The sequence below is a fragment of the Typopeltis vanoorti genome, chromosome 13 (genome assembly GCF_054136105.1).
Source record: "Typopeltis vanoorti isolate ZY-2024b chromosome 13, IOZ_Tvanoo_1.0, whole genome shotgun sequence".
Taxonomy (NCBI): Eukaryota; Metazoa; Arthropoda; class Arachnida; order Uropygi; family Thelyphonidae; genus Typopeltis; species Typopeltis vanoorti.
In genome coordinates, this window is record NC_143561.1 from 10,189,134 (window position 1) to 10,206,053 (window position 16,920).

The window sequence follows — 16,920 nt, forward strand, 5'->3', positions numbered from 1 at the left end:
TTATAATGGATTGTATTAAGTAATCCTTTGTATCATAATTTAATTTTCCAAGTATCGTTTTCATTATGTCCCAGAAAATTTCTACTGAGTTAATGCCAAGAAATTTATCTGGCCACTGAAGCAATTGGATGTTGTGATTTTTGAAGAACTCTTTCATTTTTTTTTTTTTTTTTGAAATGTGAAATGGAGAGAGATCCTGTTGGAAGATCAGTTCTTTGTCTTTCTAGATCTGCGGGATGGCCTTTTTTCCAATATTTTTATGTATTGGTCACTTTTCATCATACATCAACAGGCACTAGTGATCTTGGACCGTCATGTGTAAAACAACCCCAAAAGAACTTATTAACTGGGTATCTAGGAGTTTGTTGAAGGTGAGTGGGAGAAGTCTTCTCCTCCGTTGATTTGCGAACATACTGTGCTCTCTCTCCTTGGATAAAGAAATGGCTCTCATCTGAGAATATGACAGTCTTCCACTTCTCAACAGTCCAATCTTGTACGCTTTTGTACACTGGAACCTATTTTTCTTCATAACGTTCGTCAAACGTTTCGTTTTGGTCTGTGTGCAATTCTCCCTGCTTCCAACAATCTTGGACACGGATTGTCATGTCGGAAACATTAATTCCACTAGCTGCCGTCTCTATTTAAGTGTATAGCAAACAATCTTGAACTCATTTGTTTTCCTAACTAGAACGGTCTTGAGTAAATATAGTTTTCCTTTTTCACCCATATGTTCCTGTTCTACCAGGAGAAAAGGTACTTGTCTCCTAAAACTCTTTAAAGTCGCATTACCAGTCCCCAAGCCAGCAACACACTCATTGGCAATTTCTCGTTGAGTCATGGATGTGAGCTGAAAAATAGTACATATTTTTGAACGCTTCATTAGAGATGTATTCATTTTATAGCTACACAAAAATGGATAAAACACTGCTCGTGTCAAAGGTTTACACTATTAAAACGCACAACATTATTAAACATCGAGGAGACAATACAAACACACAGGAGTCAACCAAATTAATGAACTAAAATCCAAAACAAAAATGGTAAACCGAAACCGAAATCAACATTATTGTGAACTGAAACAAAACCAAAACCAACAACTTGCCGAAAATTCAGCTTGTTCGCAGTAATTTGTTTGCTAATGTATTGTCTTTCATATCTTGGTTTCAGTTCAGCAATATTTCTTCGTAACTGCATAACACCAATAAAGAGTTGTGAAACTCGGTTCTTATTACTAGGTGGCGGTGAACAATACCTTCAAAAGTATCTTTGAAGTGTTAGATGAAGGTTTGGTTTTTTAACCCATGGAAGTTATAGTCGGGAAACGCACCATGAGGAAGACTTCTGTGAGCAATATGAACAAAGTGAAGTGATATGGAAAGAAAGAGAAGTGAAATAAGCTGCTATAGTAGCTTAGTTGTTAAGCCATGAGTATTTATTAGATGGCTAATTCTCGTGTTATTTTAGGCTTACCATAAATGTGAGAACGTGGTGAATTTAAATTCCATGAAGCAACGACATTGGAATGACTCATAGAAAGCATCGTTCGAACATAAGAGGAGGTGGCTTAAGCCTTTTCTTTCGAAACTTGAAACAGAAGTGTGAAGTCAGTGTTTAGCATTAAATGTGATTGGTCTATCTTTGGCTTACTGAAGAATGGTATGGATATGTTTTTTTTATAAATTGAAGGCTTCGAAACTTGGAATGTTTGAGCCATGCAAAATTTATCAAATGAAATGGAGGATTGGTTCTCCATTCATCAAAACATTGGATAGCATTTGGGATCACGAAAGAAGGCCAGTTACATATGTCTATCGGTTTGCAATGTAAGAAATCAATAGCTAACTCAGCGGATCCCAAATTAAATGTTTTGGAATTATGAAAGGTATCCGGTTAAGTTTATTCGAAATTTCAGGGCGTTTAGTTCAAAGATGACTATGTATGCCTGAAGAGCTCTTGTGGATCTATAGTGGCAGAATACATTTTGATGGTTAATTATGAACCGGACGGTTTACTCATGGTGACGTTTACGGTTACAAAACGGCCTCCATTATTTTACACTGTTGTGGAGACTATCATCTCCATCTTTTTCGAAATTTCTTCCTCACCTTCGATGTTCGCTGAATTTTATAGCGTAAACATAATATTGGGTCGTGTCAGTTCTTTAGCAGAGTTCTTAGATACATCTAGGAGTTTGCCATTAGGACTCGAAGATTTCTGTATCTACATTCTTTGATATTCTTCTGAGGTCTTCCTAGCGAAAGCAACAGAAGGGAAGTGGCATTTATAGTATTGAAAGATTTAGTGGGCATTCGTCATTCACACACGAGCTGGGAGTGATATCAAGATGTCCATTTCCTTTCTACGGGTATTTATCTTATGCCATCTGGTTTAGAGAAGCAGCTGTAAAGGTTTTTTAATGGCTGTGGGCTACTTTTCTATGTGCTCTTTGATTTTTTTAATTACAAAATAATCTCTATGAAGTGGGAGAATGACATGACTCCAGGAACTTATTTAAGATATAAACTTGACATTTTCCTATGTTTCTATTCCGGAGGAAAATGTCAACAACATACTCTTTTGGATTTTTGAGTGGTATGCTTCCAAAGTACACTGGAATATTAGTAAGTCTGGGAAAAGCTCATTTAACGATTTCGACGGCCTTCTTTCGCCGCAAAATATGCAAACTGGTCAGAATATCATATATTCAAATGACGCAATATACTGGTCTCTTAGCCATAGCTGATTTGGCTAAATTAGTCGAAAAGTCCTTCAAATATAAGACTTCATCTCAGTGTACTCCTGTGTATAGACTGACCACTTCCGGTGTAACACCAGTCATCTAATAGAGAAGATCTGGAACGTTCTGATAAACACCTAAAACAAAAATTACTTAATTTTATGTCTTCTTATATATCCCAAAAGAAAATATATTTTCTGAAAAACAATTTTTGAAAAAATATTTTTACGTAAAAAGAAGTTTGATAAAATATTTTTATATGGCGAAACATTTTTGATAAAATATTTTTATATAGTGAAAGATTTATAGAAAAATATTTTATATGAAAAACATTTTTATATCAAAAAATATATATACACGTGCAAGTAACTAAGTTTTCCTGAGCAACACAAACTCTTTCACATATAGAAATTTAGGTCAAGATAACAAACTTTGTTAAAGCATTCAATCCTCAGTAACAAGCAACCTCACCCACTTCCGATGTATCTAATAGAACACTGGGCCTCGTATTTTAAATAAATTAATTAATTTAATATTTTCCTAAACTTCGTTTTTGTTTTAATTTTTTCTGAACATCATGATAGTACTGTTCTGCGTTCTGGTTACTCTTGTTGCTTCCTGATATTCTGGAACACTGGCAGTGCACCTTTATTTAGCCTCAAGCTCTTTCCGATTTTCTCATTGGTTCACTACTCCTTTTGAAGGGTATGTGCCTAAGTGATCTTTGCGCTTTGGAATTAAGTGACTATATCTCTTAATGCTGGAAACGAATTAGTCAACTACATCGTAAAAAAATGTGGTTCGCATAATTATCCAACTTACATTCGATGCACCAGCCTATATCACCAAAAGACGTTGCCATTAATATTAACTATTACCAGTACTATATATATATCATCTTCTTTTTATCCTCTTTTACCTTGCGGTGTCAAGGATTTATTAATCATCGGACTGCTAACGGTCAGGATAAGGTGGTCAGCCCTACGCCCCGGTGTATCCTATGTCTTGTAATGTTGAGTTCTCAAGGCCGGTTTGCCTGCTTTGCGGAATGAAAAACTTCAGGATGAACTGGGGGGAATCCTGCTGTACACGACCAAGACCGGCTAATTTGGCTATGGCTGAAGAAGATCCTTCAGCTCCTCACGTCACCGACTGGAATCGAACCTAGGACACCTAGTTTCGATAGATCAGAAGACCTATAGCACATTAGTACTGTGTGTGGGAAAGAGGAAAATAGAAGAAAGAAGTCATTCACATTTGGCTTGAACAGCTGAGAGTTGTAATCCTTGGGGAAAGTAGAGTAGGAGAGACAGTTCCAAAGAATAGGAGTAGATGGAATGAAAGAGGAGGCAATGATGTTGGTTCGCTGAGTTTTAAAGTGGATTGAAAAATGGTGTTGGTTAGCAGTGGCTCTTGTTTTAATGATTTTGCCGGAAAGCTCATGAATAATAGTGGCCAATATATCAAAGCATCTGTAGAAGAGGCACAAGGCAGAAACTGAACGTGTGTGTGTGTGTGTGTGTGTGTGTGTGTGTGTGTGTGTGTGTGTGTGTGTGTGTGTGTGTGTGTGTGTGTGTGTGTGTGTGTGTGTGTGTGTGTGTGTGTGTGTGTGTGTGAGAGAGAGAGAGAGAGAGAGAGAGAGATTACGAAAGTGAGAGAAAGTGGGTACTGAGTGAGATTAGTATCATAAATTAGCAATAATATTCTCTTCTGGGTAGAATCGAGCAATATTAGAGAGTAACTTAGTGCGCCACCACAAATGTGGGAGCAACATTGCATGGATGGAAGATTTCAGATTTGTGTAGAGTCAGCAAGTGTGAAGTAGTGTCTTCTGTGAAAAATGATCAACAAGTTTCTCGGGGCTGCACAAACTATAGTTGAAATGTGGTTGTGCCAGAAAAGATCGGAAGTGCAGTCAGTCCAAGAAACGAAATTGGATAATGTTTAGATATATCAATATTCCCGAAGGTAAGGTGGATGGATGTGGGCTCGTCCTTGTGAAATATCAGACAGAACTAAGTTTTTGTGGCCTTGAAATCTACAAAGTTGTGCTTGTCCAATTGGGATATAGCTAGGAGATCAGCGTTCACGCCTGGTCGTGGTGGATTACTTGAGATTACATTACTTGAGAACTCCAAGGTTTGTCAAATGAAACGGAGTAATAATTGTTTATGTACTGCATAGGCAAATCTATTACTTGAAGTCTGCTGTGAAAGAATGTCATTTATATATGAAAGGAAGAGTGTGCGTGAAAGAAGAGACCAGTGGGGAACTCTTGTATTGGTGGGTGTATCTGAGGAGAGGAAACCGTCGACCCTGACATGGAATGAGCTACCAGTGAGAAAGTTGGCGATCTAGTTGCAGAGTGTGTAAGGTAGACATAAGATGAATGTTTGTTAAGTCGGTCTCTTTGCCTAACCCGATCAAATGCTTTTGAAATGACGAGGACGACCAAGTTAGTTTCTCCACATTTTTCCATCTATTGAGTCCAGAGGTGGGTGGTGGTGTAAAGCAAGAAGATCAGCTGCAGTTTAGGATTGGAGGAATTCGTACTGATTAGTTGGTAGGTCTCTCGATGGTTCAAGAGTTGGTTGTTAATGATCTTTTCCATAATTTTTTAAGAACAGAAATGAGAGCAACTCGGATCTTGGGCCATTCTTTTACAGTCTTTATCCACTTCTTTGAGAACTAAGGGTTGGACGGTGGCTGTGAATTTGGAGTGGAATATGGGACGATAGTTCAATGGTTGATGTCTTATATTTCTATGGGGTGGGCTTGTTTCATGTTGTAGAACAGATGTCAGATGAATAGGAGATTTAAGAGACGATACAGGATACTGTTAGATCTGGGGCAAAATTTTTATCACTTAGATTGGATATCTCAGGACCAGATGTTTGTGTTGAGATTAAAAAGCTTCCTTCCGATTTTCTTTTTTTTTTCTGGCAGAAGACTGGATTATATGAAGGGAGCCATTCTTGGTGAAGTGGAGGGAGCTTTGTCCAGGTCTTCAATGTAAGAATTGAAGGAGAAGAGTGAAAGTAATAATACGTTTGTTTTGTGGGTTTAGGTGAGATAATTAGAGTACCATCCGAATGAGAGTAGTAAAAACCTGGGTAAACAAACTTTACCCCCAATAGCCAGAAGAAAACAGAAGAATAATTCTTTTACAAGTGTTGCAAGCTGCAGTATAGTCAGGGTGAGCAGCTGGAGTTTTGGTCTTGAGCCATTTGTCGTATGCAGAGGTTGTTTTCGTTTACATTCTTTACCCACTTCTTTGAGAACCAAGGCTTGGATGATGGCGGGAAATTTACAGTGTGATCAAGGATAAAAGCCTTCATTCACCTGAAGATGAATTCTTTTATTCAGCCTGAGGTGTTTTAGGAAAAACAGCACTGATGGAATAGTCGGTCGTTGGGAAGAAGAAATAGAGGTAACGGAGGAAGTCCAATTTGTCACTTTTGTAGTGCCAAAGGATATGATACAGTTAAATGGTGGGTAAAGGTTATTCTGTGACAGTGTTTCTGAAACACTGAAAAGTCGCTAGAGGATTGGTCCTTTCTGGTCATCATAAACATAATATGCTGCTCCACAGATACAAATACACTGAGCTTTCTTCACGAAAGGAAAACCAATAATTATCGACTTACTATTACACTAATCACAGTGCCGCCTTACAAAAATAATGATAACTATAATCGTGGGGCTTTCAAACAAAACACAATGAACACAGTTTACGATATATCCTTCATATATATATATATATATATATATATGTAGAAAGTATTTTTACCTTGGGTATAAATATGTTAAAGATACCAAGTAATTTTAAACCTGGTTTTACTCCATTTCCCAAGTAAGCAAACAGACTAAAAGTCAAGTTTGCGCCTGCAATTGATGCAAGTCTAACTGATCCCACAGGTAGTGCAGGACCAGGGCAACTCGTGGCAAAGGTGGAACAAGCTCCGATCACTAATCTTAATATTTACCCTTAATGCCAAAACACATCTCCAAGAAGGGGATGTATAATGTTTTGTATTAAAGGCAAGGGGCCACTACCCAGACCGGTTTCGACCTTTATTGAGGTCTCGTCAGTGGGAGCTAGGCTAGAATTAGAAATACCAAGATTTAGTAGTACAGAGCTTGTAAGTATTTCGCCAAAACAAGTTACCATAAGGTGTTTTAACCTTATTAAGTAAGAATCTCTGGAGGAGATTCTTACTTAATAAGGTTATTAAGGTATAATAAGGATATATATATATATATATATATATATATATATATATATATATATATATATATATATGAAGGATATATCGTATTCAATACTGTGTATATTTTACTCATTTCAGTTTTTATTACAAGAAATTTTTATGAATTAAGCCATATGTTCTGTCTGATTATACATGTTGGCCATTAAATAATTTTCCCTCTTTTGAGGCATCTGTAGCTAAAACGAATAAACGGAATGAGAAAAATTTTATATTGAGTCTTTTGAAGTCATAGGGAGATGAATTCTGCGAAAAAAGGTTTTAGTATCAAAATTCGCCGATAGGGGAAAATTGGGCGCTGGCGGAGTCTAAAACAAGCGGATAATTACATTAAAGACAAATAAAATGGAATAATAACATTGCGATGGTGTAAGCGACAGCCGCGTCACTCATTCCAGCTGGATATGTGGAGCGTTACAATGATAATTAGAATAATAAGTAAAATGGGATGTTATGAACATCCAATCCGACTCCTTATGCTCAGCTGTAGAGCATGTCGTACACCGGATGCAATTTGTTGTACACATGAAAGGTCAGCACTTTGAAAATCGTGTATGTGGTCCAGGGGACCCTGATTCTGATGAATAAAAGATTATTTCCTGTAAGTTCCATTACTACATTAATTTCTGTCTCTCTCTCGCTAGTTGTTGTTTTAGTTTAATTATTATTATTATTATTATTATTATTATCATTGTAACATGCCACATATCCTGCTGGAATGAGTGAGGCGGCTGTCGCTTATACCGTCGACATGTTATTATTCTTTTTTTTTATATGCCTTTAATGTAATTATCAGCTTGTTTTCGGCTCCGCCAGCGACAAAAAAATTCCCCTATCGGCGACGTTTGGTACTAAATCTTTTTTTTCCGGAAATCATCTCCCCTTGCCTTCAAAAGTCTCAATATAAAATTTGGTCTAATTCCGTTTATTGGTTTTAGCTACAGATACCTAAAAAGAGGGCAAGTTATTTTATGGCCGCCCTGTACTTAGATCTCACATAATATGGAAAATATTAAGAAACTATTAAATCCCTTTCTATGCAGTCAAGAAAAATCAGTTTTTGTTTGCTCTAATATTCTGTAATCATTATAGCCACTTAATCTGCATTTCTAATTGCAGCGCATTTTAAAATATTGGAGCCTTGTGATAGCCCGACTTGTTTGATGAAGTGTGATGCTTACTTCCCGCCTAGGAGTGATATCCTGGTTTGGGATAATGTGTTTATATTTCTGATGAAAATGCTTGCACAAGCTCGGAAATTCATTAATATAGAAATGACATCTTTCTCTTGTTCTATACTGTGGGTGGAAGCACATCAGCAGATGAATGGCTGCTTCCCTGAAGCTATTCTTCACCACTCAATGATTGCGGTGAGTATACAGGAAGATTCTAGAAAATAAACCATTTGTGAAATCCCTCCATTTAAATTTTGATTGAACTTTTTTATGACATGACTTTGCATTACTAATGAAAGAAACAGAAATTTCATAAACTTTCTTAAATCGCTTGGTGGTAGCGAAAAAAAGTGGTTTCTGTTTAATGTTTGATGTTTATTTATTTATTTTTGGATGGGGTACCTGAAAGAACTCATGTTGAATTTATGACGCTAGGTTCGCAGGAAGAAAGACGTACACGGATTCGGATAGAGGTCGATTCCTTCTATCCTTTAAGACAGTGGTTCTTAACCTTTTCGAAGTCGCGGAACACTTTTGATTATAAGAAAAAGGTAGGGAAGGCCAAAAGCATTAGGGTCATAAAAACTGATAATAAAAATATACAAGGAGTTGCCTTTTACAAAAATGGAACTTATTTTAATGCGACACTTGAGCTTTTCGACTTTTGCAGATTTCAAGAATTATTTCAGACAATTTCATTTTTAGAGTGTGATCCGTCGACAACGTAACTATTTGTTCTTCTTCTTGTAACGAAAATTCACAACTCGATGTATTAACTGTGCAAATAGATTTCGCATCCAGTCATAATTGTGTGTATTTAAGGAAGGAAGGAAAGTAACTTGAAATCTTTTCTTCCAGTATTGTTAAATTTTCTGTTATAAAGGAAATAATTCCTTCGACATTTTATTATGGAGCAAAGGAAACATATCTATTTTTTTTTTCTTCTGATATTCGGTTTTTCCAAAGAGAGTTGTTTTTCTGAAAAGCTGATAATTTGTCAGTGGATGTAAAATATTTTCATTTTTCCCGTGGATGCTTGTATTAACGCTACGTAAGTAATTAAAACATTTGGCTAAATATCCCATTTTAGCACACCAAATATCATTTTACAAAATTATCAGTACCTTCATTTTGAATAAAATTCCAGTAATTCATTCGTAAATTCTAAAATTCGGAATAGCTCTTTACCCCTGGATAAACCATCTTATTTTAATGTGCAAAAGCAGATTCGTACTTAGTTTCCAGAGATACGCAAAGTTTTTTAAAAAGACGTGCATTTAAAGGTTTTGACTTGATTTAATTTACCATATTTACAACTTGGTCTGGTACTGGTTTTAATATTGCCGGAAATGTTTTTCAAAGTAGGGATTCTCTGTAAATATGCATATTATATATATTATACACATATTATAAAAATTATATACAAATATACACATATTATACATATATTATTCACATAGTATACTACGTACTGTAAAAACAGTGGTGCGTAAATTTAATATATCCTGCAAACCCATGACCTATAAATGATATTTTATTGATTTAGCATATCACGCATAGCAGTCTTAAGTTGTTAGGATCAAAGTAGCCAGTTACAGTCAGAACTGTGTCATGTTACATCTTTCACTGGCGAAACACTTGTAACCAGTTCGTTGAACGCAGGTGTTCCATGGACCACTGTTAAGAACCACTGCTTTAAGAGGTGCTATTTTCCCACCTCTTTTTCAACACATTTCAGAGTTCGTCGACTTTGACGGTGTTTTATGGTTGAGGCCTGTGCATCCCAGTGGAAGTAGCGCTTGCGTCCTCTGTGCCTTGCCGCTCGTGGTTAGACCAGGGTTCAAGACTAGTTGCCGACCGGAGGAATTTTTTCTAAGCCTATCTTCGACCGCTTCCCGAGTTAGTCGATCTCTGGCATGGGCAAGTGGGTTTTTCCTCTCGGAAAGTCGGGTGTTTCGTCCCATAAACTCAAGAAAATTGACCACAGTACCTACATTATTCCAGACAATAATATATCTTGTTAGGGTTAGGTGCAAACAAGTGCCTCCAAGAGACAGCAGCAGTTGTTTGCTAGTCTCTTCATCCGTAGCGGCCTATAATTAGTGATAGACATGGGCCAGCTGTCACTGATTGGCTAAAGGTAGAGATTGAACTGCCCACTTAGCTTCTGAAAGCTCACTTAACTTTCAAGGCCTTTAACTCTTGATAGGGTTAAAGGCCTCGCCTACTCCCTATTAGGGAATAAAAGGCATTAGCTGGTTTATTTTATTTATTTTCATTATTATTTAACCCCAGAGATCTCTGTGTGAACTCTAGCGTTTGAGGAAACCATCAACTATGAAAGATAACGATTACTGCATACCAAGCTGGTAAGCTAATGAATTTGCGAAAGGGACAATGTCAGACCTAAGATTGTAGCTTTGTATCTATGAGTTCTCTGAATACGCTAAGAATGACCACGCAAGAATTTCTCGAAAGCTTTGGGTTACATTTAGCATGGAAATATTTTGTTGAACGAGAGTATTCCATTTTCTAGAACACTCTCGTAGAATATTTCCAACGAATTATTGGTTTTCCAGATTTCTGATTCTCTCTCTACTTCGTAATTTTCTATAGTACAATGGGATAATGTTGAGATGAAAATAAATTAAATTTGACGATCTCTTTCGGATATCTAAGTAGATATTTATTTGTTTATTTATTTTATTATTTGATATTTCACACCATGATTTCATTTGTGTACTCATATTTGTAGGACGGTATACAAAGAAAAGACGATACAAATATTACAATGACTGCCATTACACTTATCGCACTCTTGGAGTCAGAATTCTCTGACCCAGATGTGATCATAGCAGCGCTGTCTTGTCTAGAGCGTGTGCAACTTTCTTCTCCTTATTTGCTATCAATGTTTGCATACGCAGCCGTGCTGGCTCGACATCCATCTGCAGAACCGTATCTGAAGAGGACGTGGAAACTCGCAATCAAATCAGGTAAGATTTTTCAGAAGGAAAAATATTCGGTGAAAAACCCCATGAGGCTACTCAAAAGCTCTGCAGTTTTTAACATAAGATCAGCAATACATTCCATTTGTAAAATATTTTGTACATTCGAAGACAGAATAAATGTAGCGGTAAGAACATGAATGTAATCCTTTGCTAAATATAATTATACGTTCTTTCTAACCCAACTGAAAATAAAAAGTGTATTTCTTTGAAACATTCTAAGCAAAAATTCATTGCTCTTCTCTCCTGAAAATCAAGTTTTTCGTGTGTTATCAACGATGCTTACACATGTACCATGAAAAATGTAATTGTCTCGTACATGAAGTGTACTATTTTTTCCAAAAACAGTATCTTCATGTACCATTCCACTAACTACCATTGTATAAAAACCCTTCTGTGCTTCCGTTTACTATCTTTCAACCTCGAATCACCTCGATGAATTTTCTTCGTCTGTTTGAAGCGACATAGCTGATGTGCAGATACTGGCGAAATTTCCACTGAATTTGCAAAAGCATGGGGAAGTGCTAAAGAGGAAGTTTTCAATTTGATGTATAGTATTTTTTGTCGTCCGTGAAGCCTTAGGTGGGTAATGAAGTTTTAGTGGAGATTCAGTCAAGACAATAACCGAAATTAGGTGGCAACGAGTATTTCCATTCAAAGAGAGTAAGTGATGAGAATCTGGTCATATATTAGAACATCTCCCTGTAAACATGATTTCACCTTATGTTTTGATTGGCATCTGTCTTGGTATTATCTCAAAGAAGTAGTAGAATCAAAACGGCTTAATCCCTTCTTCAAGAATGTTTTACATCACCTAATAAGGCTACCCAACTCAGCATAAAGAATATTAGAATATCACTCACTGAAGCCGAATGCAGGCATTAAGAAAAAAAAGAGGACAAGTGTTTGTAGGAGGGAACATAACATGGACTATTTTTCAAGTCAGACAAGAGGAATCGTCATGTTTTAGAGGAGAAACTCAGCCATAAAGTCTACCTCAATAGCTCTTTTATTCTATCCCAACATCCACTCCAAAAACAGATGTTAATGGTCATTTTCTTTTGATGCAATAATCTTCTCTTCCAGCAGCCGCACAGAATTTATTTAATTCTGTCTGACAAATATTCTCTAAATCTTCTTATCTTCGCTAGTACGGCACAATATTCAGATGGAGGATACACCCTTCATTATACTTTAATTACAGTTATTCCCGTCGAGGGAAGTCCTTAATCCCTGCAGATGACTTTGCTGATAGCATTGCCATTCTTTGCTCTCCTCTCTCTGAATCTCTATTGTAAATTCAGTTTTTTTTCCTGGTGTCCTGAAGAAATATGTCATTGTCTCCCTTCTGGCTTCGGTTCGTGGTTTGTCTATTAGAGGATGTCCGGATTTCCTCACATGGGTTCCGGAGATTTATTAAGAAAATTCCCTTCTTATCACCCATCAGTAAAGCATCCATCACATCTCTTTTCTTCAGTCGTGTTATTGTTGATTTCTTTCTCTTTCAAAGTCTTTGAATTCTTTCACTGAGATGAAAGAATTCCTTAATCCCTGTCTAAATTACTTCAATCATGGAAACTAAACACTCCACTTCACACTTAAGACTTAAGTCCGCGAAGCAGTACTTCATGTAATAAGGATAATTACTTACGTACCTCTCGACGGGTGTTTGATGGAAGGACACGGAATGTAATTTCCTCGGCTGAATGCATGAGATTATCTTTAGTGTTACATCATTCACCATACAGAGATGCCTTCAAGAATCTAAGTAAAATTTCTTCCAAAACCAAGAGATGGGATTCGTCTCCTTTCTGGATCTGAAGATATACTTCAATAGCATATTGACTCCTGCTTTTGCAAGCCAAGTAAGTGATAAGGGTCAGGCTCTCATATAACAAAACCTTTGACACAATGAACAAAACTTGTGTTCACAATGAACAAAACCTGTGTTCACAATGTTGCCACCGCACACAGGGAACACCTATCATAAGACACAATTCAATAGCGTCAGTTATCGAAAATAAGCTGACAACAAAGATTTGATAACATCAGTTGAACCCAAATGTGGAATTGACAGTGGAGTAAAGAAGTCTGACCTTGTAGACGCAGAGTTGAATTACTCGGAATTGGCATGCAGGATGTTTATTTTGGGCAAATTCCAGGTAAAACATTTGCCTAATAAGCTAAACTCCAAAGAGAGTTCATTTACTTCAAGAAGTTCAACACATCATAATAAGATGTACTTGCCGGATTACATTCTTTACAGTCGTGTGGTGTTAGCAAAGTTATCACACTTACGGAACTTTGAACTGTCTAAGATTCATTTCAAGAATACTTTCTCCAACTTCCTTAAAGTTCTCATTGGCGGCGTTGTGAACTTACCAAAGGTTGACCTCGAGATTCATTTCTCACTAGAGCGCGGTGTCTTTCAACACAAAATTTTTAAAGGAATACTTTTTTGCTTACTTCGATGAATGAGAATCTCCAAAATAGTGCCTATAAAACACACATGCTTTTCATTAGTATTTTATATCATGCAATCCAATACACAGTGATCAATTACGACTGAAAAACTTTGTTTCTTCAGTTCAAAGTGATTACTTCTTTTTTTTTCTACCAGATTCTTTCACTTACTGGAGAAACCGAGATGCTGGAGAAAGCGTTTATGTTGCCGTTGATATCGAAACTGCTGCGTATGTCCTGCTTGCTCAGCTACAGATGGAAGATTCGCAGACCTTAACAAAGGTAGCCCCAGTTGCACGATGGATCGTACAACAGACAAATACTAACGGTGGATTTCACACAATACGGGTAGGCATTAGCGCCATGGTTCATGAGAATTGTGTTTGGCTCACATTCAATATCAATGCAATTGTTCTACGTAGAACAGTCTTTCATTACTTGCTGTCTAGAAATAAAATTCTAAGCCACCTCTTCCCTTCATTTTATGCAATGTTATTCCTTGCAGGAAACAGTCGTCGCTTTACAAGCCCTGACGAATTACCACACCTTCCTCCAGAGACAATCCACTGATCTTACAATTAAATTGTCGGGACAACACGTCACTCAGGTGTTCAAGTTCACAGATGAAAACAAAGCGGTCGCGAGAACAGTGATGATCCCGCACCTACCTTCTGCTTTGGACATAATAGCTTCAGGAAGTGGCTGCGTGATGATCGAGGTAAGGCCTGATCTTAAACCCAAACCTATTTTTCCTTTCTCTCTACAAACATAATGCTAGTTTTTTACCAATACGTTTCTATGTTACGTACAAAGTGAATTTGTTATGAAAAGTTCAATTTCGTCAAGGGTATTTGTGTGATTTTCGTTTTCAGTCAGTGGTTCGTTATAACGTCATAGATGTTGCTGAGAAAAAAGCGACTAAATGGAAGATGCACCCAAATAGCGGCTCCTTCGATGTCTGTGAAAATGTAGAGATAAAAATCTGCGTTAAGTAAGTTCATTCTATTCTTTTCCACTGTAATTGTGCTTCAATCGTATGTGTTTATAGAATATTGAAATCTTAAATATCTCTTCGAAATAATGGACAGTTGTTGGCTTGGCAGATAATCTTCTCTTCGTAATCTAAATGAAAGCTACTCTTGGAGGGAATATTCGTCTGCCCGCAAACAGAGATCACTGAATATCACCAGTCTAGGCTTTCTGTGACGTTCAAACAAAAGTCAAACAGAGAATAGCTGAGAATATGAAACGTTGCAACAAACTAAGGAATAGCAAGAAATTTCGATACATCGGGATCATAAGAAAGACGTTTAAGTTTCAATTTGCGAAATGGCGTTGGGGGATCTCACATCGTTCCTTAAGCAGTGCGTTTTCTGTAAACATATTTTGTAATTTATAAATCATTTCAATCCTTTCAACGTAATTCTTGTCTGAAGGAGTCATTTTATTTTTTATTATAATTTGTGCACACCAGAAAATATCACGCTCCAAAATATCTTGGCTTTGGTATATTTTGCAACTATTTGATGGAAGCACTGGGCTCTCATTTAGATGAGTGCAAATCAATGGTATTAAAGACCTCCTTGTAAATTTAATTCCTGTGCAGAAAGATCAGTTATACTACCCGTTTCTTATGTTTTCGCATGTGAAATTATTGTTTTCTTACTTTTTTGCTGTCCTTCAGAAAACAGGACAAAGAATTCGGGACTTAATCGACAAAACCACATTTCATGAAAAGCTTCCAGAAATAGTTGGAAGTAATTTCGTTCTTGGTTGCCCAAATGGCGTGGGTTTTAATCCCACATTAGCACGGATGTGTTTAAAAGCAAAGTGGTAGACGCATGTTTCTTGCTTACATGCGTCTACCACTATCAGAGCTTACTTAGATCAGTCAGTATGGACGATGTATATTCGTTGGAAAAACAAGGCTTCAAGTGCCGTCCAGGACGCACAGAACCTGTATATGGACTTTTCAACTGAAGGTGATTTACCGGTTTTATAATGAAGCGAAAGTGTATTCCTTTCGGAAACTCGAGTTTTTCATCCCATAAACAGCAAAAGGCCCGGTGAACACATCTGTCTATACATATAAAATTAGTACAATATTAATTGCCACGATTTACTGAACGTGTTTCTGTATTTGTAGGCTTCTTTCAAATGATCAAATGCCGAACATAACGATTGTGGAAGTCGAATTTCCGCCAGGGTTTACATTTGTCGAAGATTCCATTAAAAAGGTAAAAGCTCTCCTGCAACTAACAGGCTTTTTTTTTTTTTTCAGTTCCCCCACCTCCCTTTCTGAGAACTGCAAAGCATTTTTGCCTTTAATAAATATCCCTTTCAATATGCTTTTAGCTAAGCAGAGTGAAAATGGAGAATTATAATCGGCTGTTTAGTTCTCATATAAACATGGTTCTAATTTATTATTATTATTACATCACACTCGATGAGTCTCTGGACTCCCCAGGGAGTCCAAAAACTGCTCCAAAGTCCATATACACATAGCGTTAGACTTATTAGCAGTAACAAACATGTTGTGCATGTTAACCGTGGAATAAAATAAATACTTTATATATATTATGAAATATAATTACAATAATGAATATTATTATGAAATATCATGAAATGTAAATAATGAAATATGCCGAATGCTATAATTATTCATTTAATAACGAAATTCACTAAATGAAATATTATTTCATTCAATTTTCAGTTGATTTCAGATGCTCGAATCTATCTGAAAGAGTACAAGATAACCCGAAACAAAATGAACTTCATTTTTACTGAGGTAAGAAAAAAGGTGGATGTTGATAATTATTGTCATTTTGTTTTGTTTGTTCCTATACACACCAAAATTTTCAGGAATGTTTATTTAAATCATAAACTGCATAAATTAATATTCCTTTGGTTAAATAATTGTTCTGAAAATCGAATTTGGTGTTTGCTCAAATTCTCAACGTTGCCAATTGCTAATTATTTATTCCTCTAGTACATTCTTGTGTGCGATCACGTAATTCTTTTAAGTTGTGTTTTATCGTGGAAGCACATAGTTTAAGACTTTATTAGTATACTTATTTTTGTTAAGATTAAAAACTTGTCGCTTTTACTTGCATAGAGTTCATAAATTTCGATTTCTTCCCATAATTGTTTTACATTTTGGACTCTTCCTGTCAATAATTTAACGTTACTTTTTGGCTCAAAATGTTGTTGAATCATTTGCATTACCGAGGATGATAAGGCCATGTATCAGCCAATTAAGACAAAGTTAGACT

General features: G+C 36.5%; 1 protein-coding gene across 1 annotated transcript; it reads left to right on the plus strand.

The window, feature by feature from the left end:
* Positions 1-314: 314 nt before the first annotated feature.
* On the plus strand, positions 315-16,435 carry LOC150099933 (ovostatin-like). Its single transcript, XM_090403179.1, has 6 exons — positions 315-371; positions 10,936-11,173; positions 13,806-13,996; positions 14,154-14,366; positions 14,521-14,639; positions 16,372-16,435. The coding sequence occupies exons 1-6, from the start codon at positions 315-317 to the stop codon at positions 16,433-16,435; spliced, it is 882 nt and encodes a 293-aa protein (XP_090259305.1).
* The last annotated feature ends 485 nt before the right edge of the window (positions 16,436-16,920 follow it).